This window comes from Melozone crissalis, unplaced genomic scaffold (genome assembly GCF_028551555.1).
Source record: "Melozone crissalis strain CALT ecotype California unplaced genomic scaffold, PUWL_Pcris_2 ptg000039l_1, whole genome shotgun sequence".
In the NCBI taxonomy this organism is placed as follows: domain Eukaryota; kingdom Metazoa; phylum Chordata; class Aves; order Passeriformes; family Passerellidae; genus Melozone; species Melozone crissalis.
Window position 1 is genome coordinate 7,846,269 of NW_026535817.1, and position 23,565 is coordinate 7,869,833.

The 23,565-nt window shown below is 42.9% G+C and overlaps 1 protein-coding gene across 1 annotated transcript in view; it reads left to right on the top strand.

The window, feature by feature from the left end:
• TNIP3 (TNFAIP3 interacting protein 3) overlaps positions 1 to 14,982 on the top strand; it is a 38,613-nt gene extending 23,631 nt beyond the window's left edge. Inside the window, exons 8-13 of the mRNA XM_054283882.1 lie at positions 1,072 to 1,200; positions 3,414 to 3,530; positions 5,904 to 6,029; positions 7,433 to 7,591; positions 10,021 to 10,081; positions 14,951 to 14,982. Of these exons, the coding sequence (XP_054139857.1) occupies positions 1,072 to 1,200; positions 3,414 to 3,530; positions 5,904 to 6,029; positions 7,433 to 7,591; positions 10,021 to 10,081; positions 14,951 to 14,982 (624 nt within the window). The remainder of the gene's footprint in view (positions 1 to 1,071; positions 1,201 to 3,413; positions 3,531 to 5,903; positions 6,030 to 7,432; positions 7,592 to 10,020; positions 10,082 to 14,950) is intronic.
• The last annotated feature ends 8,583 nt before the right edge of the window (positions 14,983 to 23,565 follow it).

Sequence of the window (23,565 nt, forward strand, 5' to 3'; positions counted from 1 at the left end):
GCTGAATCACTGCCTGTATTTGCTCTGAGTGTTAATTCAGTATGAGGCAGTCCATATTTTTGTTCATGTTACTGCCTGACTTTTAATGGAAAAGAGCTACCGTTTTATAAAAATGAGGATCAGTAGTACACTCTCTGAGATTTTTTACTGCATACATGAATAATGAACTAAATGACAATATAGTCCATTTTTTTTTTTGTGGGGACAGGTTAACCAGCATTGAACTTTCGTCTTAAATCTGCAATTTCTTGAAAGTTTCACATTCAGCCAGCAAGTGCTTGTCAGCTTGAGCTAGCTGCTGGATGAGTTCCTATACTTATTGCAGAGATACCCTGCTAATCTTGCCTGGTTTTTGGAGAAAGTGAAATGTCCTAGCTAACTTAGAGCACAACAGAGTCAAACTTCCTCATATGTAAGCAAGTTACATATGTGTTTTTCACTGGCTCAATTAGCACACAGTGATGAACTTCTGATGAGCCCAAACTGTGACTGGCTGCACAGAGATGAGCCTTTTACACAGGAAAAAAACCCCATTCCTGTGGTGTGCTGTGCCTGTGGTTGTTGGATCTCACATTTTTATTCACATAAAGCAGATGCAGAAAATATTTGAAATACTTTTCTTTTTTTCTGTTTCCATCTTCAAATTTGTATGGCAGTGGGAATGGGCTGGGCCCCCACCAGCATTTAGCCATGGTCTTATTCTCTCAGTAGAGAGAATAATTCTCTCATTTTCTCATAAGAGAAATGCAGGTCTGGGGTAACTGTGGGTGTGATTTTGATCTGCTTGGCCTGCCAGCATTCCCATGCCTTCGTGCAACTGCCGAGAGCAGGGATTTATTCTGGTATGTTGTCTCTGCCTCATCATATGGTGAGTGGGCAAAACAATTTCTACAGACTTTATCATATCAGGGTGTACTAATGATCTGCCTTCCTGCTGCCTCGCTTCCCAACTGTGTTTGGGACAACAAAAATGCAGCACATCTGTCAGACAGAAGATTATTTGGAAAATTGTTCTTGAAAAATGCTTCCATCTGCATTTCTGCAGCATCTCTCTGTATTTTTGCATCCCAGAAAGATACAGAGGTCCTTAGTGAAGCTCTCCATGAAATGAAGGAAGAGAACAGGCTCCTGAGGCAGAAGAATGCCTCAATGACCAGGAGGAAGGAATTCTATGAGAGTGAAATAAGTCGTCTCAACAAGGTAGGAGCAGGAGTGAGCTCTTGATTCCTCTAATTGTGGCATCTCTGTTGTCCATGACCTACCAGATAGCAGCTTTTCAGTTCTGGGTGAACAACCTGGTGGCAAACACATGATCACCATTTGGGAGCTGGGGAATGAGCAAGAACTCACTTCAGCTCAGACCTGTGCATGCAGGGTCTCCTTCCTTGGCTGCTAGCAGGGTTGCATTGCAAGGAGAGAAATTCACAGAGTATTTGGCTTCTCCTATGAAACCTCTCTGCATGTCATGTCTGAGCCCTTCCTACACCCTCCCTCCTCAGAGCAGAGGAAATGGCAGAAAGATGCTCCTGTATGCACCTAGTGAAAGACTCTGGTTGAAAAGAAAGGTCACACAGCTTAAAAACTCATTTTACATGTGTTCTGTGTTTGAGAAGGATGGCTTCTCTTCAGAAGACATAGTCCTGTCCTAGTGCTTAAATCCATATATACGCATATTCATACCTATAATATTATGTGTATATATGTCTCACTGAGGAAATTGTCTTTAAATAGCTACATGGAATTATTTTTTTTAACTGAGGAAAAGTAATAAATGTAATTTTGTTTAATCAAAAGATCACATAAAGCAGTGGGTGTTTTCTAACAATTTTGTATTTAATGGTGAACCACAAACGCTTCCTGAGGAAATGCATTGCAGTAACCATTGCTATGTAACTTGAATAAGTGTTTTAATAAGCTAAAGGGCCATGATGTGCAAAAGTCAAGCCAAAAACATAATGCTGCCGTAAGAAAAAATCTGACAAAACCCATGATCCATAGATCTTTTGGAAATGCATTGACAGGACTTGCTCAAAGCTCCAGTCTAACTTTAATTCAATGCCTTGTTTGTTAAACAACTTATTTAAATGTTTTATTTTGCTGTGTTATGATGTGGCTATAATAAGACAGATGGGGTGTATAGACCCATTCATTCTTTGAAATGAAACATCAATTTCATATACACTTTCCAACAGTAATTTACTGATTTTTCAGTGCATTTGCATCCTTAAAATCTCATGTCATGAATGTAGATGAGACGGGAAGGCACCCTCTGTGCCCTTTTAACTTGATTCTCCTGCTATCTCAGGTTCAGCCACTTGACATTCTTACAAATTCTCTGCAATCAAACAACTTTTTCTTCTTTTTGTGTGAATGGATAAAGCAGGGTCTCACAGTATTGTGTCCAAATGCAGTTTAGGAATAATCTTCACCTTACCATTAACTTTCTGAAGATTGATTTTCCAGATTTTTCCTTTTTTTCCCCTCCATAATTCTGAGTTGTAGAACCTCCTCAAAAAGGTGTTAAAAGGAGATTCAAAGGGACAGAAGAAGGGTTAATCAGTAATCAGTATTTTCACCCTCCCAGTTTTAGGTTCATCCTTCTGAATGTAATGGCATGGAACACAGGCTTTGCCACTATTATAACCAGTTTCACTTCTGCACAATTCTTAGGGACAGCACCTCATCAGATAAAAAGCTTTCCTTTTCTGTGCTTCCATGGAAAGTGTTGATTTTCCTTGGGCCTTGGGATAATTATTTCCAACCCTTGGATTACTTTGGATACTGGTTCTCCTGCTTGGCCAATTCTTCCCCGTTTGCCTCCTCCCCCTCCAAATATCTTCCATCCTTCCTGCTTGAGTCTGAGAGCAAGGGAGGGCTGAGGATCCATCAACGTGAATTCAGCTTCTAAAAGGGTAAACTTGTGAAAGGGATAAAGTCAGGGATTTGTATTTTATGTGAGGGAATGAAAAGAACTGCCTAGTATTTGTGCTTGAGTAAAGAAAATAATATATAATTATAATGTGTGGTTATAAACAGAGAGATGTAGGAGTCATTTAATTATTCCAGTTAAAGGGAGAGCTGTGTAGTACTGTAAAAATAAAGTCTGAGAAGAACCTTGGCAGGAGTGGTACCAGCGTTGTGTGTATTCGCAACTCCCTCTAGTGACAAGCTATGGAGACGACACATCTTCCTCTCAAGCTGGAGATTTTACTTTGTTCCATGTGTAGGAATCCCTACTTTTAGTGAAAAAAAGCCGTTTCAGTCAGATTTTACTGTAGTAAAGTGGGTTTATATCCAGTGTGTATAATTGAAGCAACTACAAGCGAAAGGGAAACCTCTTCCTAATAATTTTAAAGGATATTCTTTTCTTTTTCATGTAGTGAATCTCTGTTTAGTAATTTTTGATGTTGCAGGCCCTGCTGGATACGTTGAAAAAGCAGCACCCACCTGTTGTTGGGACTCCTCCAGGGAAGGGTGACAGGAACAGCATCGAGGAGATGAGAACCCAACTTGAAGTTCTTAAACAGCAGGTAAGAACAGCTCAAGTGAGCCTGGATGGATTTCACACAGGATAATTTTCCCTTCTCTCCCAGGGGTTGTGCTTGGTAGACTTGCTGTGTGGAGTTTCTGAAAGGAAGAGCCAGTTTAGCCACAGCCCTTTGGAATGATGTTTCCACAGATGCTGTCATCACAGCAGAGTCCACAAAGTGAAACTGAGTCCTGGCAGAGGAGCAAGGGCTTGTGGAGGACTCAAAGCAGCAAAATGGCTCTCCTGACTCCTAGAGGTGTCCAGCTCTCTGTTAGAGTCTGAATGTCATCCACAGGGAATGCTAATTCTCATTAATTCCTGATTGTGTTTTCTGATCCTTTTATGTTAGAAGTTGCCACTGTAGAGAATTACCCAAAGATCCTAGTCTTGGAAGACTAGAGCATTGGCACTGCAGTTTTTCTAAGTGTGAAGCAAACCATTTGCATTCATAACCTGCATCCCAAGGACTATAGATTTGTATCTATTTATTTTTTAATCTTTGTTCTGAGCAACTCAAATGCTTTGTGCACTGTTTTTCTTTCCATATGAGAGAATGTGTTTAAAAACAATATAGTTTTCAGATGATTTTAACACTTCAGGTCTGTTGTCCTGGATAGTGTCAGGGTTAATATTATTGACACACAAATGGATGTGATCAGAATTGGAATTTTACTCAATGGGAATAAAATACTTGTTTCTGTCACGTTTGACAGCATAGCCAGATTTTGCTCTCTAATGTAATGCTTGCCACATGCTGGAGAACAAAATCCTGCACTTGATTGTACAGTAATGAGTTATTTCATTCTACACAATAGAGTAAACCAGGTTTTTTTTTTCCAAAATTCTCATGGGGTATCCATTTTATGAATATGTTTTTCTAGTTGTATAAATCAGTACAGTGAGTCCAGACTTCCTTCTATATGAAATGGAGCAGAAGGTTCCAACTGGATGGAGGAGGGATTCCTGGAACAAAGAGTGACGTGACAGAGTCCCACAGGAGCTTGGCTGTCATCAGCCCATCCCTGGTCACAGCAGTGGGAATGAAGGCATTCATTCCTTGGGAGGTGTCCCCTCTTTCTCAGGGCAACAGGATAAATGGCAAAACTGTGCCAAAGAGGTTCCCTTGCAGCTCCAGTAGATTGTACAGCTGGGGAGTGGGAGGGAGGTGGGACAGTAGAGAAGGAATTGGGAGAAAAGAAGTGAAGAAACACTGAGAAGTGTGTAGATGGACAAGGAATGCAAGGATGCAAAGATTTCTGCAAGTGACAGTTTTGTCTCTGCTTCAGAGGGTCAGGAAAAGAATTTTTTCTTCATATAAAGCCCTGTGGTGACCTTTTTCTTCCCCTGAGGTATGAACATTTTTCTAGTCCTTCTGTGAAGTCATAGCACTGCTTCCAGCACAGAGAAAACTAGATCTGTCCAAGGGGCAGGGCATGAGCCACAGCAAGCAAGTTTTTTGGGAAGAGACTGTCAGCAGGCTTTAGTGAGCAACCAAGGGGACATGAAAAGGCTTCTGAAAGTTCTGGTGGTGGTTCCCACCCAAACATGCCTTTGCTGTTGTTTGTCAGTAGAAGTGCCACCAACCTCCAGCTTCTTACCAGGTGGATGCCTGCCCATTAGCTGAAGAATTAAGTCAGTCATCTCAACACCAAATAATTTATGGATTTGTGTTTTGTTTCCAAATCTGTGTGCTCACTGCCTGTGCCTAGGGTGGTCAGATATTTTTTTAATGGGATGAAGCTCTGTGATTCCTGACCACATAAAAAAGAGCTAAGCCACTGCATCCTTCAGCATTTGCAAGGCAGCTTATTTTCTAGGAACAGGGTCAAACATCTGTATTTCCACTGGGAATTGTGTACATTCCATTCCATTTGGAATTCTGTACATTATGCTCCCCTCTGCCTCTACACTGAGCTGGGAAAGTTCTTCTCTAACTCCTTGCACCTGAGATATACAGGAGGGAGTTGAAAGTGCCCATAAGTGAAGAGGAAACTGGAAAAATGTTGGTGAAATGTTTGTCTTCCTACTGCTAATCCCTTAAAAAGATGGATACTAGTATTTGCTATCTCGTTTATAATATTTGAGACTGATATTTGCCAGTCAGCTTTTTGAGTGCAAGGTTGTACAAAAACTGGCACTGGGGACTGTTTCAGTTTTCAATTTCTGTTTCAATTGATGAGTGCCACTAGAGCATGGCCATTGCTTGTCACTTTGTACCAGCCACAAAAAAAAGACCAGGGAAACTTCTGTTTGGAGGATTGTAGGGAGCAGGGATCCCCTTGGAATTCACCCTTCTGCTTGGGCAGGGTTTAGAAAGCAACCCAACCACAAAGTGGCCCTGCTGAAGGTCACACACTGTTCATGATGATTGCAGGTCCAAATATATGAGGAGGACTTCAGGAAGGAGAGATCTGACCGAGAGAGGCTTAATGAGGAGAAAGAAGCACTGCAGAAAATTAATGAGAGATTGCAATCTCAACTGAGTAAACTCAGCTCTCAGGTATGAGTCAAAAGAAAGCTCCCATTGCCAGCACATATGTATTTTATTTTTTTTTTCTCACTTTCCACACAACTCAAGGTTTTCTGGCTTCCATTAATTGACATTGGATTTTATATGAGGTCACCACCTGGGATGAAATCATTCTGAAGTAATGCAGTAAGAAGACGAGAAACTATTAGAGAAGACTTCCAAAATAAGTAGATGAAGGGAGTACTTATTGCAAAAACTTTTCAAACATATCTGAAAATGGAGGAGGGGGAGGGTAGCCACAACCAAAAACAAGTCCAGAGGACTTTGATTTTTTCACTGGCACTTGATATAAGAGCTCTAAGATCAAACCAACTTTTGAAATAAAGAGCTTCTGTAGTTAATCCTGACCTCTGCAATTGAATTACAGAGTGATGTTAATATCACTGAGGAAGAAAATGCTCTCCATACAAATTAGCTGAGCAGCCTCTGCAATAATTTTTTTTCTTGCAACATCCTTTTTATCTCTTCAAAGTAGTATCAGTAGGAAGCCATAGTAAAATCATGGCATGCAAAACTCTGAGCTTTCACAATCCCCATTTAAGAATGACGAAATTCCGAGTTTTCCTGTCTTGACAAAATTGTGCAATGCTTTAAAAGAACGGCTGATTGCCAAAATGCTCTGTGGTGATTTATTGTCCTCCCCAACATTGTTGTGACACAGAAACTTCAGGATTGCCTTATTCTCAGCCAAGCCATGCTTCAGAAGTGGTAGGGTCTTGCTCGAGTGGCAGAGGCCAGGTGCTGCCCAGTGCACCAGCAGTTCACACTGGAGATCTTCCGGTTTGCTTCTTCCTGCCTCGGGATTTGATTAAACAGAGCTTGTGGAGGATTTTAAAGATGAGAGCAAGCATATAAAATATTTATTAGTTTGTCTTCTTAAGTCAAATTATTTACTTGTGACTCACAAAATCACAGAATATTAATCATCTTTTACCCCTCCTTACTGTGTCCTTAGGCAAATTGCTGTTGACTCTACTGGAATGCAGAGGGCCTTAGAAAAGGCAGACCCAAATCTGAGGCACGCAACTTTGGTCGTAAACCAAAATTATTTACTTATCTTATCATTCCAGTGACTGTCCATGTAGTTCTGCTTCAAACTATTGAAAGCAACTATGTGTAATGAAAATACAGAATAGTTTTTGAATATAAAAGACACAGTAATGTGCTTGCCATATCTTGGGGTCAATATTTTCCTCACATAAAAGGTGTCAAGACTGTGGTGTGGCCCAAGTCAGCTGTCTTAAGTAACTTTTTTAATGATAAGTAGTATGAAGGGTCTAAACAAGCAGCGTTGCAATCCACTTGTACCTGAATGATGTGTTGATTATATTCTACTGCTAATGCATTTATTCTTGTTCTTCTTTTCTTGACAGGCAAAAGACTTCCCCGTGCAGCCTGAGAGGCCCAGTTACCCAGCCCCACTGTTCCTGTCCCCGTGTGTCAGTTATGGGGGCTGTGGGATGGTTCTTCACTGTCCAGATCCTCGGGCACACCCAGTGTCTCGCAGGGCCCAGCAGCAGCAGCAGGGCTTGGTAAGGCTCCCACCATCCCCTGTGGGACAGGGACACTGATTTCCTCACAGGTGCCATCACCCTGCCATCCTCAGCAGCAGCTGAATCTGTGCTTTCCTAGTGTGGTGTTTTGTCCAGATCAAGATTGAATTCACTTTGAAAATACTCTTTATCTGTAACAGCACTAAGAAGAACAACGGAGCTCCTTTACATTTGTTTGTTAATTTAAAAAATAAGGTTGTTTGATTGGAGTCTTGCTGATTTCTTAGATTAATTTATTCCCATGACAGACATTCAGAGCTCTTTCTAGCTGTATAATTACCCCACTTCAGAGGTAGGGATCTGCTCTGAGCCTTCAACATAAGGTAATAAAAACCAAATCAGGAGAAGTGGAAGTTTTGTCTGAGTGTGGCTAACACAATGGGAAATGCGCCTTTTTTCCTGGAACACAACAGGGTCCTGTCTTCCTCAGCATGAAGAAGAATAGCTTTGCACTGGAGCAGGTTCTGTGAGTGGGAGTTATTTATTCCAAGGAAAATACTGCTTCAAAGAATATTTTTGATGTGCATTGGGTTATCTAAGTGACCTGGCTTGTTCCAATCTACTGAGAATGCATTTAAACATGGTGAATGTCATTTTAAATACACAGTATCTGATTCTGGCTATAAAGCTGTCACATATGGAAAGATGCTCATTATTTGAAAAATTATAGCTGAATTTTTGCAAAATGCATGTAAGGCTTTCAGGCTGTAGAAATCCAGTGGAAAAGCTGTGGTCAGACAAGTAATTTCTGTGCTTCAGGAGTGTGCTTATCTGCCTATTTATCAAAGTTGGAAGTATTGCAGAATGTTTTTCCCTGCAATTTGGCCACTGGCCCAGATTATTTTGGCTCTTCTCCCTGAACTTTCATCATCTGGGTTTCTAATTCTATGAGGGATCACTGGGTTTACAACTTTGTCATTCCTGCCGGAGCGCCGGTGTCAGTCTGACTGGTTGCTTTGTAACTCCCAGTTTCATTCTGACCCTTTTTTTTCGATTCTTTGCCTGTGTGAGTTGCTGCTCTGAGCTTTGGGTACCTCCCTGAGCAATTTGTTAGCAATGAGGAAAGGTGTTAGAATTCAATGGGTGTCCTGATATGTAATCCTGCATGTTTAGGCTGTGCTTTTGCTTTTTCCTTCTTTTTCTGTTCTTGCACTTTTTCCTTCCTTTTTAAACTCTGGTAGAAACATTTTGGTTAGTCTGATGTAAAATACACATCTTGTTCTTGAAATTAATTCAGATTTGCAGGGTACAGGTACATAAAAAGAGAATTGATCAGAGAACATAAAATTCACCAGAAACTCAAAAAAGCAATGCAAATGAGTGTAATTTGAGCCATTGTTGAAAAACTACCTGTGCTTAAAGCTTTGTATCAAGGTCTACTTTGTTTGCACACAAGCACAGAATTAGTTAATAATTCCTGTGACTGGTACAATTTAAATTGAAATACAATAGGTCCTTTTTTCCCTGACAGTGAATGAGGGTGATTACTGCTGTATAAGCATGAGTGACAGCAAAACATAAAAGTTAAATCTGTTTTCTCTATCTACAGCTTCATCCTGCCATCTTAATTCAGGCAAAACTTCTGTAGGAGTATATGAAATTTGCTCCCTGCAAATTGAAATCTGCTAGATTCCCCTTGGGGCTACTCAGTGATTTTGTCAGAGTAATTTCTGCAAAACAAGAATCATTTTTCCAGTGTAACTAATTTGAAGCAGCAATTACCTAGACTTTGACAAGCTTGCATGGACTACTTATTCCAGACAGACAGCCTAACACAGCTCCAGCTGAAATGGCTGGTCCCAAAGTTGTTTTCTCTAGTGGTAATTTGCTGCTCATTTGCCACAGTGGGTGGTGTAAACTATAATGCACTATTTCTTCCAAGATTTCCCTGGACAAAACCGTGTCTGCATGGACATAACCTTCCCAGTACTTCCTCTTATGAGAAAGATGGGAATTTTCCCTATCCCACGGTGTTTTCAGGAAGTTATTTGATAATAGCTAATGCTATAGAAACAGCAGTTCTAACCTGTGAGCAAAGGGAGGAGGGGAGAGAACTTTATTCCATGGTTCATTCCTGTCACACTGGAGCCTTTTACAGCTGCTACAGATGCATTCAAACTGGAGCTGCTTCACCTGTTAGGTGGGCCAGGTTTCTCTGGGGTTCTTTGGTGGAGGGAGATGCCTGCTGGTATCTTCTGCTGCACTGGATTCCTCAGCCCAGGAAGCAAGCTGGAAGACTGGGATTGGTAGAAACAAGCCTAAATACAAGATTTTGTTTTGAACTGCTTTTGTATGGCTAATGAGAGAGGCTTCACAGCACAATTATGCTTTTATCATGTCACTGTTCTTTTGTTTGAAGTGCCTGTGAAGTCCATATTGCTGCAATAATGTTTTATTGTTCTGTGCAGCCAGACTATCAGTGGTGTGTTCCTGACCAGCTTCCGCCAGATGTGCAGCACAAGGCAAATGGTAAGACAACAGCTGTACAGAGCATGTATTAAATGGACTTTTTTTTTTTTTTCAAATGGAGGCCTTTGAGGGATGTAGCGTAAACTTTCCTGTCTATCTGTTGAGTGCTGATGTGACAGCTTTGCCTTGGAGAGTCAAGGTTGGTGTCTGTGCACCCCAGGTGAGGTTTCTGATGTAATACCCTCTATGTTATAGCTTTGTTGCAATTCATAAAATGTCTCTATTACACATTTGCCTCATTAAACACCTAGTAATAGTCCTAAAGAAAAGATACCCTCAGAATTCTCCTTAGAGCTTCCGTTGCTCCAGCAAAGACTGAATTTAGTGATGTGCCAAAACAAGGGGCCAGCATGGGGCAAGTTTAGGAGTCCTTGGTAACAAAGTGCAGGCTTTAGGATGTTGTTTCACCTTAAAGACAGAATGCCCATTGCTGTTCCTGGTCTGTTCTGGTAGTTCAGGTGGTCTGAAAATAGAGCCATGGAAGTGAGCAGAGTTAAATACTTGCAAAGGGTCAGTACAAACTATTTTTTGGAAACAGGGAGGAGTAATATTTGTATCTGGCTTTGAAATAATTCCTGGGTGTTTTGAAGTACTTGTTTCAGACCACTCAAAACATGGACACCACAAGGAATCTCTTGTGGGTGGGAATCTGGTGCCAGTGGGTACCACATGGGGTGGCAGGGACTGCTGAGTCCAGAAGCTGTTGTATTACATCTGGAAGAAGAAGGAGATGGCTACAGAGGAACTGTTCCATTATTTGCTGTCATCCATGCTTTCCCAGAAGAGAGGGAAGAGTGGGAATGTAGCTCACCAAAATGGCTGATGGGCATCCCATAATTACAGAGCAGCTCTTTGGAGAGTTCTGATGTGGTCACAGGGAAAGTAGTGCTGTGCCTGCACTACAGAACAGGAGATTAATTTTGCCATTCCTCCCACTCAAACTCCGAGTGATTTACTGCACCAGAGGATACAGGGAGGATGTTTCTAACAGGGAATGAAACCAGTCCTGCCCCCAACTGCAGCTGTGGTCCAGGGCAGTGCCCTGGGGGGATCTGAAGGAGGAGAGCTCTTCTTCCACCCTGCTGGACTACATGACTTCTCACTCCCTGAGAAAAACTTCTTGAAAACCTGTGCTCTGTCTTTCTGTTTCTGTTCCTTGCCCAGAACATCCAAACACCACCTTCTCAACGGGACAGGGATTAGGATACTTGAGACTTTTCCCTTCCCTTTTTGCTCCAGCCCCTTTAAAGAGGATTTCTTAATAGTGCAGTGTAGGATGTCTGCTTTAACACCTTCTGGGCTCTTATTCTCTTTATCCTGGCTGCTGAAACAGATGATTTTGATCATTTATCCATGGATCACACAGAGGTCAAACTTCCATTCTTGAGTCACTAGCTTGGCTTTATGTATTATATATAATTGTCTGTATTAAATCTGTAAGTATTTTGGGAAAGGTTTCCAAGATAGAAGCTCCAAGAATATGTGATGAGCAAGAGTTCTTGATGTGCCCATTTCTTTGCTCCATTTTGTACGAGTGCTAATTACCCTGGTGGGTCTAAATGGGCCAGCATGTGCAGCAGCATTCCTGGTTCTCAGTTCTCATCCTTCATTTTCGCAGTAGATTATAAATGGACAGATAAATCTCTTCTCTGCTGAGCTAGATCTTCATTATAGGAAACAAATCAGCAGTGAAGCAACTTTTAGGCATGAAACAGTTTCCTTTAGGAATGCTATTTCAGTAGATGTTTCTAGGGAAAATCTTTAAATTTCCCTTAACAACTTTTCCTTTGACGCTGGGCATTTTTTCTTAAGTAATAATTATGAAACATAGGTCACAGGTTGTAACTTCAGAGCTGAGCACAGTGTAATGAGTTGGGAAACCAATATTTTTTATAATATTTCATTTTATAAGCCTGGCTTAGAGATATCTGAAATCTGTGAGAGTCTCATAATGTAATTGGGACTTATGAGGTGTATGTAACTAAACAGGGCTTACTAATTTTTTTTTGTAGCTTTGTATAGAGGCACCTTCATTGTGTTTTCCTCCCTCTCCTGTGAAGGAGAAGGTGTTCGCACTTGGGTACTTTGGCATTTGACTTGGGTTTTGCAGGGGTCCTTCTGTAACCAGCTGCAATCTCATGTTTTCTGTTTCTCCTGTAGCCATATCTGTGCTTCTGACTGACACCATTCTCCACAGCTGCTGCCATTGTAAGAGGAGGCTGTCTCAAAGGACTGCTACCCTTGTTAAGCCCAGTTTGTCTTTCTATTTTGTCTAAAAAACATTTTTTGCCATCATCTATAGATATAGGATTACCTCTGAAGAATTTTTAAATTAAAAAAAAAAAAAACAACCAACCCTTTGCTACAGAAATTCGATGAACACTATTTGATGCTATTTTCTAAAGTTTGCTCTCCAGACCGTTATTTCCCCCAGAGATGTGTTTTGGTAGTTGGCAGAGGATCACTTATGCAATATTGTGTCCAGCACTGAGCTCTTGTGGTTGTGTGGTGGTTTCGATCTGGCACTTTGAGATTTGAGCCCTTTCTAATAAACTGGGAATAAATTCATCAGAAACAGGAAAGGATGAGGGAAATAGGGTGGGCAAAATGAGAGGAAATAAAACCCCCAACCCTCAAAAAGCTGCTTAGAACCTCAGATAACTCATAGCTAAGTTCAGCTTGTCCTCCAAAAAAGCGAAGGTGTTCCCATAAAAGGTCCCAGTATATTTCCAAGAATAACTCTTCTTTCTCACCTCTGGACTGATCCCTCCCCAGGTACCTTGCTGTGCAGGAAATCTTAGTCCTAAAATATGCTGAAGTTCTCCCAGCCTTGTCTTGTTGGACCAGCAGTGCTGCCTTAGGAGGAAATTTAGCTCCTAAGTCTCTCTGTGCTCTGTTACACTCCTGATGTCAGAATCTGACCTTTTTGTTCTTGGTTATGTCATTCTGTTTGGTTTTTGTAGTTGATTTGGGTGGTTATTTTTAATTTTTAAGGAGCAAGGCAAGAAGATTTCCAGCAAATGTACTTAATGTCATTTTACTTGGCAAGCAGTATTGACTTCCTTCCTTATTCAACTGTGCAAAATTGAAGAGACAGTTGTAAAAAAGAGCTTGATCTTGGAGCTTTTCCCTGGACCCAGATATTTAATGCAAAATTCTCTGGAAAAAAGGTTTATTGCTCAAAAGCCTACTCGGGGCAAGAACCCTTTTGCATGCTGCAGCTGCTGGCATGTCTTGGCTTTTTCATTTCCACGATTAATCTACTGCATTTTTTCCCTTGGCACAAATGTTCCCAGCAGATGCATTTAAGGACCCCAGTTACCCCTTCAGAACATCAGCTGCAACCAGTGGGTTTCTCCAGCCTGAGCTGGATGTTTTTATCTTGGATCCAGTGATGCCAGGCACGAGGAGAAGCCCAAATGGAGCCTTTGGCTTCCCTCTCCAGGGGTAGCTCTGGAGGCTTGTGGCAGCAGCTGGTCACCTCCTCATCTTGGCAGGCTCAGGGAAAGCAGAGCTCAACCTGCACAGCCCTAAGGGTGCCCAGATGAGCCCATGGATGTGCCTGCTTACTTCCATTAGAATCTCATCTCCTCTTCCTTTCCACAGTCTGCTGCTTCCCAGATTTTTGCCCTGGAGCCACCTAATTTGCTGCTAATGTTGTTATAATTACAGCTAATTGGAAGAAGAGGAGGGAGAAGTGTGGGGTTTGCCACTGAAAATAATGACATCTGTAGGGAGAGGGGGGAAAATATGAAAAACAGAAAAAAAATGGATTTGTGGAGGTCTTCAGTAAAAACCAGACAGAAAAAAAAAGTCAATTAATTGACATCTTAATTTTCCTGGAAAAAATCCCAGACCCCTAACATTTTTGTTATTAGCATCTCCTCAGTGCATATATTACATGAGAAATTATCAGTGCTTCCAAGTAGTCAAGACAGATTTAATTAGCAGCTTGCCATCCCCATTGGGAATGAAAATGTGATTATTTTCAGCATTTTTACTGATCCAGCTTGATTTCTGCTGCTACAGAAAGGCCATTAGCACACTTCTGATTCCTAACTCCAGAGCATGTGAAGTTAAAGTGCTTTTAAAAGTCAACTTGAGCTGAAGATCACAGAATGTGTTGTAGTTCTTGAGAGTACCAGGCAGAAAAGTCTCTTGGGAAGAGGAACAGGATATGTGATTTAAACAGCTGCAGGATTTGATAATTTTATTTCTATAAGCCAAGAGATCAGGATTCATTATTCCTGATGTTTTCTCTTTAAGTGAAACAGTGACTGCATTTGTGCTTGTGCTACTAGAGATGTATCAGAGCATTTTTCCAAAACGTTTTGAAGCTTCAGGAAGCACGTGTTGCACCAGCAATAGCATCTTTCCTTTCTCCAATTTTGTTTTTTTTTCCTAGCTTGAGTGACTCACTATCAAACGCATTTTTGGATCACAGACACCTGCTTAGCCTTGGGTACTAATTATTCCCTCTGTCAGATGTAGCTGCTCTCTTGGATGCACCTAATGCCAATGTACACCTCTGGGCACTCCTGAATGTCAGCTGATCTTTTAAAATGTCTGGAAAGATTTTACATGGGGGCTTTAAACCATGAGACCCCACTGTTTGCTCTGTGTCAACCACCACCAGGATTAGAGGAAGGCTGAGGAGGAGGCTCCTGGAGCACTCTTTGCTAGCCCCACTCTCTTTTGCTTCTTCACTCCTACTGCCACTTGTATTGGTTGGATTACGGCCTTGTCATGAAGTACAGTGTTGGATTTGGGGGTGTGTGTGTGAAAGTGTTACAAAATGGAGGAAGATGACTCCTGAGTGAGTTGTAGTTCTCAATGTCACAGTAATTCCCATTGATTTTGCTTTTGCAGATTCCTCCCTGGAGAAGGGAGCCCATCGCTGACAGACCCTGGCCTGGAGAAGTGTAAACCAAAGGCTGCAAGGGACTCTTGCAACTTTATTATTCTGTGTTCTTCTGGGTTTTTTGCTCCTTAGCTCCTTATCTCTTCAGTGCACGTGATTTATGTCTGGTAAAATCCCTGTGAGGACAATGGAAAAGCAGCTCACACAGGCTGGTGATCCTCAGGATCCAGTTAAACTCTGCTGGGAAGCGTTGCTGCCCTTTGTTCTGAAGATGCTATTTGTGCTGCCTTGTGAGAATCTCTTTAAAAGCCTGATGAGAAGAGATGTAGTTCTTGCTATGGATTCAGACTGTCACATCTGGTTTGAATTGAATTCAAGAGCTTACAAGCCCAATAGTTGTGTGATTTTTTTGTGGTGGTTGTTGTTTGGCATTGATTAGGGTTTTTATTTGATTCCAGGGAATGATTTGTTGATTGATCACCTTGAATTCTGTCCTCTCCTTCTTGGCTGGTAAAAGGGAAATCTGCTTCACTGTTTAAACCCCTTTGTGTAATTATGATCAGGGTACCACCCATGCCAGGCCAGCTAAAACGTGCCCATTTGCCCTTTTGAGTCCAGGTAGATCTCCTTTTGTTTTGGCTCTCAAATTACATGTAAAACACAATCACATGGTTTTTTTCTGTGTGCACTTATTTGTATTGCAAGGATTTTAGTAGAAATATTGAATGGGTCCAACTTCTCTGTGAATATGGCTTTATATTTCCAAATTGTTCTTGTAATGAATCTGAACGTTGTCATGTAACCTCTAACCAAGAATAAAACCTGGCTTTTTAAATGAAATTGTATTTAGACAATAATTTTTTTCAGAAAATTTTGGTGGATGAGTGTCCAGCAAACATTACTTGATAATCTACATGCAAGATTGTCTCTTCCCTTCAGGCTTTTAAGAAGGCTACTTTTGAGAACAGGTATCCAAACCTGCTGAGACCTCACCTGAAAGAAGAAACAGATTTTTGCAGGACAGGAGATGTCATGGTAGCTCAGGAGTATTTCATGTGGATTTAAATTCTGACACAAAGAGTTTTTTGAGCTATGCAAAGACAGAGTCATCAGCTACAGGACAGCCTGCATGTGTCATTTCTTCTTCTGGAACAGGTATTTTCATTCCTTTCAATATTCAAATGCCTGTGCATAGAAATAATAACCTTACAGCATTAAACATGTCCAGCATTTGATTTTGGGCTCAATGGGGAATGGTCCATGGGAAAGGATTCTTCTGCTTTTACATTGTAGAGCAATGCTGCTTCTGCCAACAGGGATGAAAGAGCTGGCATTCCTGACTTACAGGACAGACTCGGGAAGAGCAGGAGCAAAGCACTGAGAGAGGTTGTTTTTGGTGAGCTATTGAAAATTAGAGTTTGACTGCAACCTTAGCTCCACAATGGACTCCTGAGCCTCTACTATGGAGAGGGGAGTTTTTATCTCTGCACGAATTCGGGGCTGGCTTACAGACACTGCAGCAGCAGATAAAGTAACAGAGCACAATATACCCCACTCCTCCCGATCAGCCATTTGGCTAATAAGGGTGAGATCATGGAAAATGCTAATGCACTGCCTTCGGAAAATCCAATTAGGATGTGAGCTCCCTCAATGGGAGCTCCCAGCAGGTGCCCAGCGCTGCGGGCAGCGCAGCCCGCTCCGAGCGCCGGGGACGCGGAACAGACGAGCTCTGTGTGCCCGCAGCGGGGGCAGCGCCCGCTGCATTCAGCGCCGCTCCTCTCCCCAGCCCTCCGCCGAGCATTGGTGGGCTCCGCTCATCCTCTGACAGCGTTAGCTGGCCCCGAAGGGCGGCTGAACGCGAGCTATTCACAGGGAGAAAATGCTCTTTGCAGGGCTATCTTTATAGTCACAGGCTTTTGATGTTTGTCAGGCTTGGGCACAGGACTGGAAACTTTGGCTCACGCAAATCCTGATATTCCTGGCGTTGTATCTTCTAAATATTCCTGTTTGTATCTTTTTAAATGCACGTAAAATGCCTGGAAGTTGCTTTTCCGCTGGATTTTCTTGGAATGATGTATGTTCCCCCAATGCAGGTGCTGTCATCTGTCTGAATTAGCATTGCCAGGCTCAAACACCCCCAGAGGAAATGATTTCTGCAGTGACCCAGACAACTCTGAGGGGGTGAGTTATTTCAGTTAAAATCAACCATACTGTTCTTAACAGGGATTTTTCCTTTCTTCAGCTGTGCCAAAACTGGATATCAACACTCCCAGTTCTCCCTTAAAAACCTGGGGTCTTTGGGGAGTTTTTGTCCCTTTGCTTTTTCCTGTGGAGAAACATGTTTTGTTTTTATACATAGTCTCATGAATTATAGCAAGAACACACCATCCATGAAAAGATTTTCTTCTCAGATGAAACGAGTTGTTTCAAAAGCAGAGCTAGAAATGCGTGGTGAACACTTGGGGTGAATATAATGATCTTTTACCCTTTGTCTCTGAGTCCCCACACCCAAAGACTTGCACTTCATTATCTTCACATCATCCTCCTACCAGTCATTGCTTGGCCATGACAGCAGTTCCTGGGTAATCAGGATTTTATGGGGTGCCCAGCATTTCTGGTCTTCATCCTCTCTCTCTCTTTCAGTAGTCCAGAATGGAATGAGAAAAAGCAGGTAGTGTATGACCATGCAATTTGGTCAAGCAGTCTCAGCTTCCCACTATCATGGATGGGGAATATACCCTGGAAATTCTACCTAGCCCATAGCACCCTGTGCTGAGCTCAGAGGGCAATTCTAATGAGAATCAAGTTATCTCTCTTTTTTAAAAAAAAGTAATCCTGAAGGCCACAAATGGTTTCTGTGCTTTAACTGTTGTGAGAATGATAGAAGAATTTCTCTGACTCGTGCAGATGCAAGTTTAAAGGTCTGCAAGACACCACAGGGTGGAAAGCATTTTTCTGATTAATAGAACACTTTCCCCCCAGGAGCCAGGATGCTGGATACTGCTGTGTTTTCACTTAGAGTAGCAACAGCCCTGCTTCCACCTGCCCTATAAAAGGGCAGCACCCAGGTGCTTCCTGTCCAGAGCTGCTTTGGTGAGAGCCAAGGCCCAGGCTGGCCATGGGCTGGCAGCACTGAGAGCAGGGCTGGGGCAGCCAGCAAGGGCACCTGGTGGGCTCCTCGTGGTCTTTGATGAGTTCAGACCTCACAGCAGTGAGACTGGAGATGGCAGTTTTGGTCTAATGGGAGAGAGCAGCCCAAGGAAGGGTCTGAGGCTCTTCCCAGGGCCAAGGGAAAGGATTTGGGGAAGGGAAGTCTTGTGGAGCAGAGCAGGATGTGTGCTGCTGGTGTTTGTAGCACATGACCTGGCTGAGAGAGAAGTGACAGCTCTGGCACATGGCAAACCTCCTTCATTGGCCTTTTTGTCACCTGGGTGGTTCCTTTCGTTCTGCTGCTTGGTTTAGCTGGGAGAAGAGAGGGAGATGGTTTAATTTTCTTGGAGGGAGCTTTCCTGTTGTGCCTTGCTGTGTTCAGGCATCCCGTGTGTCAGCTGTTGGTCATGTTAATCCCACGTTAATCCATTTAAACAAGGACATTACCCTGCAGGGCTGGCACATGCAGAGACTCTTTGCAAGTCATTCACCAAACCAGCTCCAGCTTTGATTATATATAGCAGTCACTTAAAACTCTCAGTTAAGGTTAGGCACCAGTCAGAATATTTCCCTATGCTAAAAGTTAGGGAAAACTGTGCTTTTCTGAAGGTTAAAATGAGAGCTGCTCTTTTTGCAATTCCTGTTCTTTTTTCCTCTTTCTCCTCAGTGCCAGATTTGCAGCCTGTCTTTTATAGTCATGCCCAGCATGGAATCTGTAGAAATAATGTCAGGAGAAACAATCCTAATTATGGAATGGAGGGGATTAGCAATGATAGCAGAAAAACACAGTTATCAACATCAGGATATTTCAAAGAAAATTCTTTCTGTGTAAGTGACCTGTTCAGACACTAAAGCAGCTTTGGAGGGGCAGTCAATCTCCCCATATTTCCAGCTTTCTTTTAGGAAAGAATAGCTTAACAGGAGAAAAGCTGATCTCTCCTGAACTGGAATAACAGTTCTCTCTTATGTTTGCAGTAGCAAGAGGGATTAGTTAATTCTCCATTAAAATTCCCCTGTGGTCAAGAATTTAGTGAGGGTGCGGATGCCAAAGAGGGGACTTGGAGCCTCCAGTGATGTACTTGCTCCAGAAGGGAAGGGAACTCACTAAAATCAGGTTTGAGGCATGAATATTGCATTACAGTTAACTAAAAGCAGGCTTGACTCTGGCTTAGTAATGCCCGCTAAATTGGTTGCTCACAGGGTTCCTAATCCTTAATAGTGATAATTAAAATTCAAAGAGTGTGTGTGATGTTGTTATCTCACTGCCCATGGCTTCTGAAGAGACATCTGACTTCCCTGAGGATTTGGGTGTGGTTGGGTCAGAGCACTGGAGCTGCTTTTCTATTCCTGGGTGATAAATTAATAACACAGGACTTGGAAACACAGCTCAGAAAGAGCTGCAAAACCAGAAAACCTCCCCACCAAATCAAACCCACTGCATTACAAGATAGCTGTTTGGGCAACTGAAAAAAAAATTAAAATCCTCAGGAAAAAAAAAAAAAAGGCAATTAATCTCAATGTGCTGTTAATTTAATAGTATTCCCATATGGAGTCTTAGTGCTACTGTCACAAGCTGGCCATAACTTCCTGCTGTTCCACAGATGCTTGTGACAGGTTCGGCTTTTCATGCTCATTTCTTTGCAGCCCTTCACTTTGGAGTCACAGCAGACCATCTATTTCTAATTTGTTTTGGGGTTTTTTTAGTCAAATGAGATTTGCAGAAAGTCAAGTTCCCATTGGAAAGGAACTTAGGTGCTGCTGTGCTGCCAGGAACTGTTTTCCAAATAATTGAATTCTTATTAATAGGCATTTTCGCTTTGATGAATGCAAACAGTCAAGCTATGGCATGCTGTGTGGCTCTCTGTATCTGAAAGCAAAGATAAGAGATGTGGGAAATGCAAACAAAAAACCTGAGTAGTACCAGGAAGGGGGAGGATATTAATAAGGAATATCCCTTATGAGTTCCTTGTTTGGTTTGTTCATATTCACCTGCCCAAATTTGTTTAGTTTCTGTATGGAAACACCACTACTGTTTATAAGCAGTGTTTCATTTTGGTTTGGAGCAACTTCAGCTTATGACAAGTGTCAGCCTTCCTTCTTCTAAGAAGAAAATGATGCAGGCATTGCCCCTTGATTTGTGTGTACTGGCAGGGTGTTTCAGGACTCCTGAGCAGATGCCATTCATCTCGCTCAACTGCTCTCAAAAATACTACATTGCAGTTGCAGGCATCTAAATCCCCATTAAATTCTTCAGGCTGCTTTAAGCTTTGACATATTAGCCCCTGAAATTGTGCAGACATTCTGCCTCTGAAGTCCCCAGAGGGAGGGCTCTGCAGAGCCCAGAGCGAGTCTGGCTTTGCTGAACTGCATGGGTTTTCCTTGCTCTGTAGGAAAAACCTGTGTGGAAAACTCAGGCTCTTCCAGGTGGTCCAGGGCCTGATGTTTGTGCACAGCCTGTGCTCCTGTGTGCACTTGCATATTTCTATTATACACATAGAAAACCAAGTGTTCATTTCTGAAGGTTTGAGTGTAAGAGTTAAATATGTCTCTACACGTGCTCTTCCCTCCAGGAGAGGAATGTCCTAGAGGTTTAGCAAGGTTGCTAAAACTTTTAACCTGGCCACATAACAAGAGTCAGTGTCCCCAGGGTAAAGTGCTGTAGTGAGAGAAGATGAGGGTTTATCTTCAGCCTGGAGTTGAGACTTCACCAGGGTCTGATTTTTCAAGTCTTCCCAGGGTGAGCAGCTTTGCTTGTGGAATTTGTTGGAGTTGCTGCCCTCAGGGCTGGCAGAGACCTCTCCCTGCCACCCTGCTTGCTTTCTCAGTGCAGCCTTTATGTTTATCCTCTGCTGAGGGAGAAGTTGTGTTTCCACTGGGCTTTATTTACTCTTTTATAAGACTACTCCCAGTTGACTGCTAGAATTTAATTGGGTTCCAAAGCAGTCTCTCCTGCTCACAAAACTGTGCTGGTGCTCTGCTCCTGGTTTTGCTTTGGTGACGAGGGGCCTCTGGAGCTAAACCACTGTCTCTTCCCTGCCTGCAGGCTGTGAAAAGGCTCCTGGTGCATCTCTGGAATGGGCATGGACACCTTTCCTCTCCTCAGCCTCCTTCACCAGGATGGGGAAGGTCAGTGCTCACAGCTGAGAGTAAGGATTTGTCCAAAATGACATGATTGTAGACCAGTCTGAAAACCCATTCCTGGCTATTTAAACACTTCTCTTTGGCAGAGAGAAAGTACAGCACAAAACCTGCCTTCCCAAAAGGTTCCCCAGGCCATTTCCTCACCTCACAGAGCTGGTTTCCTTCTGCAGGGCACAAACTCTTCATGCCAGGGAACAGAAAACTTGCAGGAGCTCTGGGGAAGGGACCCCGGTAGGGCAGGTCTGTGCTTTTGGCCTGGTTTCCCACAGAGCAATGTTTATGGAGCTGGGCTGGCTCTGTGCTGGCCACGGGTCTGCCAGGCCTGCCCAGTGACTTTGCATCACCTCTGAAATATCAAATTTGATACAAAACCAGCAAGTTCCAAGGGTGTTGGCTTCCTAGAGGTGGGCAGGTGGAAGGCAGGGAACCTTTTAGCTCAAGGCAATCTCAGAGCGTCCTCTGGGCTTGGTGGACATCAGAGAATGCAGAGACAGGACCTCAGCCAGGTGGGTCCTGTCCCCAAGAGTCCCAGCTTCAGTGAGCCAGGGCCACTTGTTTGATCTCCATCCCTGCCTCTGCAGGGTGCAGGCTGGGGAGGTGTTTCTGAGAGGGAGAACAGGCCATATCACCTAAATGTGGGATGTGTGTTACACACTGGCTGTCAGTGATACCACGTGCATCTTTGTGTGTGTATCAGTAAAAATCTGTGTGTGTTCAGAAGATGTAATTCAGCCTGGCCATTTTCATCAGTGGCAACTTTGTCTGAGTAAGGGTGTCAGAATAGAGTCACTGCTGTACAGACTCATCTCTGCCTTGGGGACCTTCAAGTTCTTCCAACAGCTGCATGTGTGGCTTTGCACTGGGCAGGATCTGCTTTGGCTCTAGAGGGAGCAAGCACTTAAATTGTGGGACATTTGTAATCCAGATCCAGGCCAATCCAGAGGAAACCTGCAAAGCTGTCAATAAAGCAGGAGAACATTAGGAATTAGTGCATGATAAATGAGCTGATGGGCTGGCAGCTGATCACATCAATACATTGAAATGTCATTGCTGGTGCCAGGCTGAAGTGTTTTGATGCTGGTCTTCCCATGATTTGGGAACAGGATTTTTGTGGACATGGCCATGATCATCATCTTCATGGCTAAACAGAGGAATCACTCTAGCTTCCCTGAAAAAGTGGGATGTATTAAGGAAGCATCTGGCGCTAAAGCCATCTCTCTCCCTAGTGCTCCATCTTTGTTCTTTAAGAGGAGTAAACTGCCATTGGAAAACAAATGTGCTGCATCTAACCCTGCTTTCAAACATCCTGATAGTGATGGGGAAAATCAGTGGCTTCTAAGAGGTGTGTTTCCTGCTTGGCTTTTGCCTGGTTTTAAAATGCTACTTGCTTTCCTTTTCTCCTTGCTGAGCCAGCCCTGGCAAATCTTAGAAAGCAGCCCTGGAAGACCCATTTTCTCAGCAACACTGGGGATATTGCCAGGTAGGGGATGGCCTTATTTTCTGGGACTTGTCCTTGGGGTAGGTGTAAGAGGTTGTTGGGGTATTTACAGGCAATAAATGTGTGTGGAAAAGTGGGAGAAGAAACTGGGGCTGGAAAATATTTCATTGGCTTGTACAATGAAGGCTGGTACAATTGAGGCTTGTACAATTAAGGCTGGTACTGAGAAAAATAATTATCTTCAAGCAAACAATTCCATTTGGAATAGTAACACCCCAAAAGCATTTCCAGCCTTAGTTCGGGGGTGCTTTTTCCATGCTCTCTGATTCACTTGATTCCCTGTGTTCCTCCAGCTGGAGTTGTAAAAATGACAGCAAAGATTAATTAAATGTATCCCATCAATTCCTCCTTGGCCCTTTGGTAGTCTGCTCTTCTGTACAGATTTCTTGATGTCTTGAGGCAAGCTGTCCCATGGGCGTTCTTGGGGACCACACACAGACACTCCGCTTCTTCTGGCATTTTTTCCTGCTAATTGCCCACCTTCTAACAAGCAGCTTCTCCAGAGTGGCAAACAACTTCCTTTGAATAGCTCAGATGTGCTCGGCTACCGGGGAATGGCAAATCAATAGAAGCGCGTCTGTTGTGCCTTTTGCTCCTCACAACGTGTGAGTGCTGTGGAAAAACAGACACACCAGTGGGGCTGGTGGCCTCCACGTGCATGTCTGAAGTTGTATCCATATGGATCCTGCTCCCCTGCCCACTTTGGGGAGGCTCAGACCAGGAGCGCTTCCGAAGGCACACCGGGTACGTGCGTTCCCGCACGCCGTGTTCTTGAGGCAGACACAAATCCCTGCAGTTACATAAGATGTTGGGCCTGAAGCTTTGCATAATTGT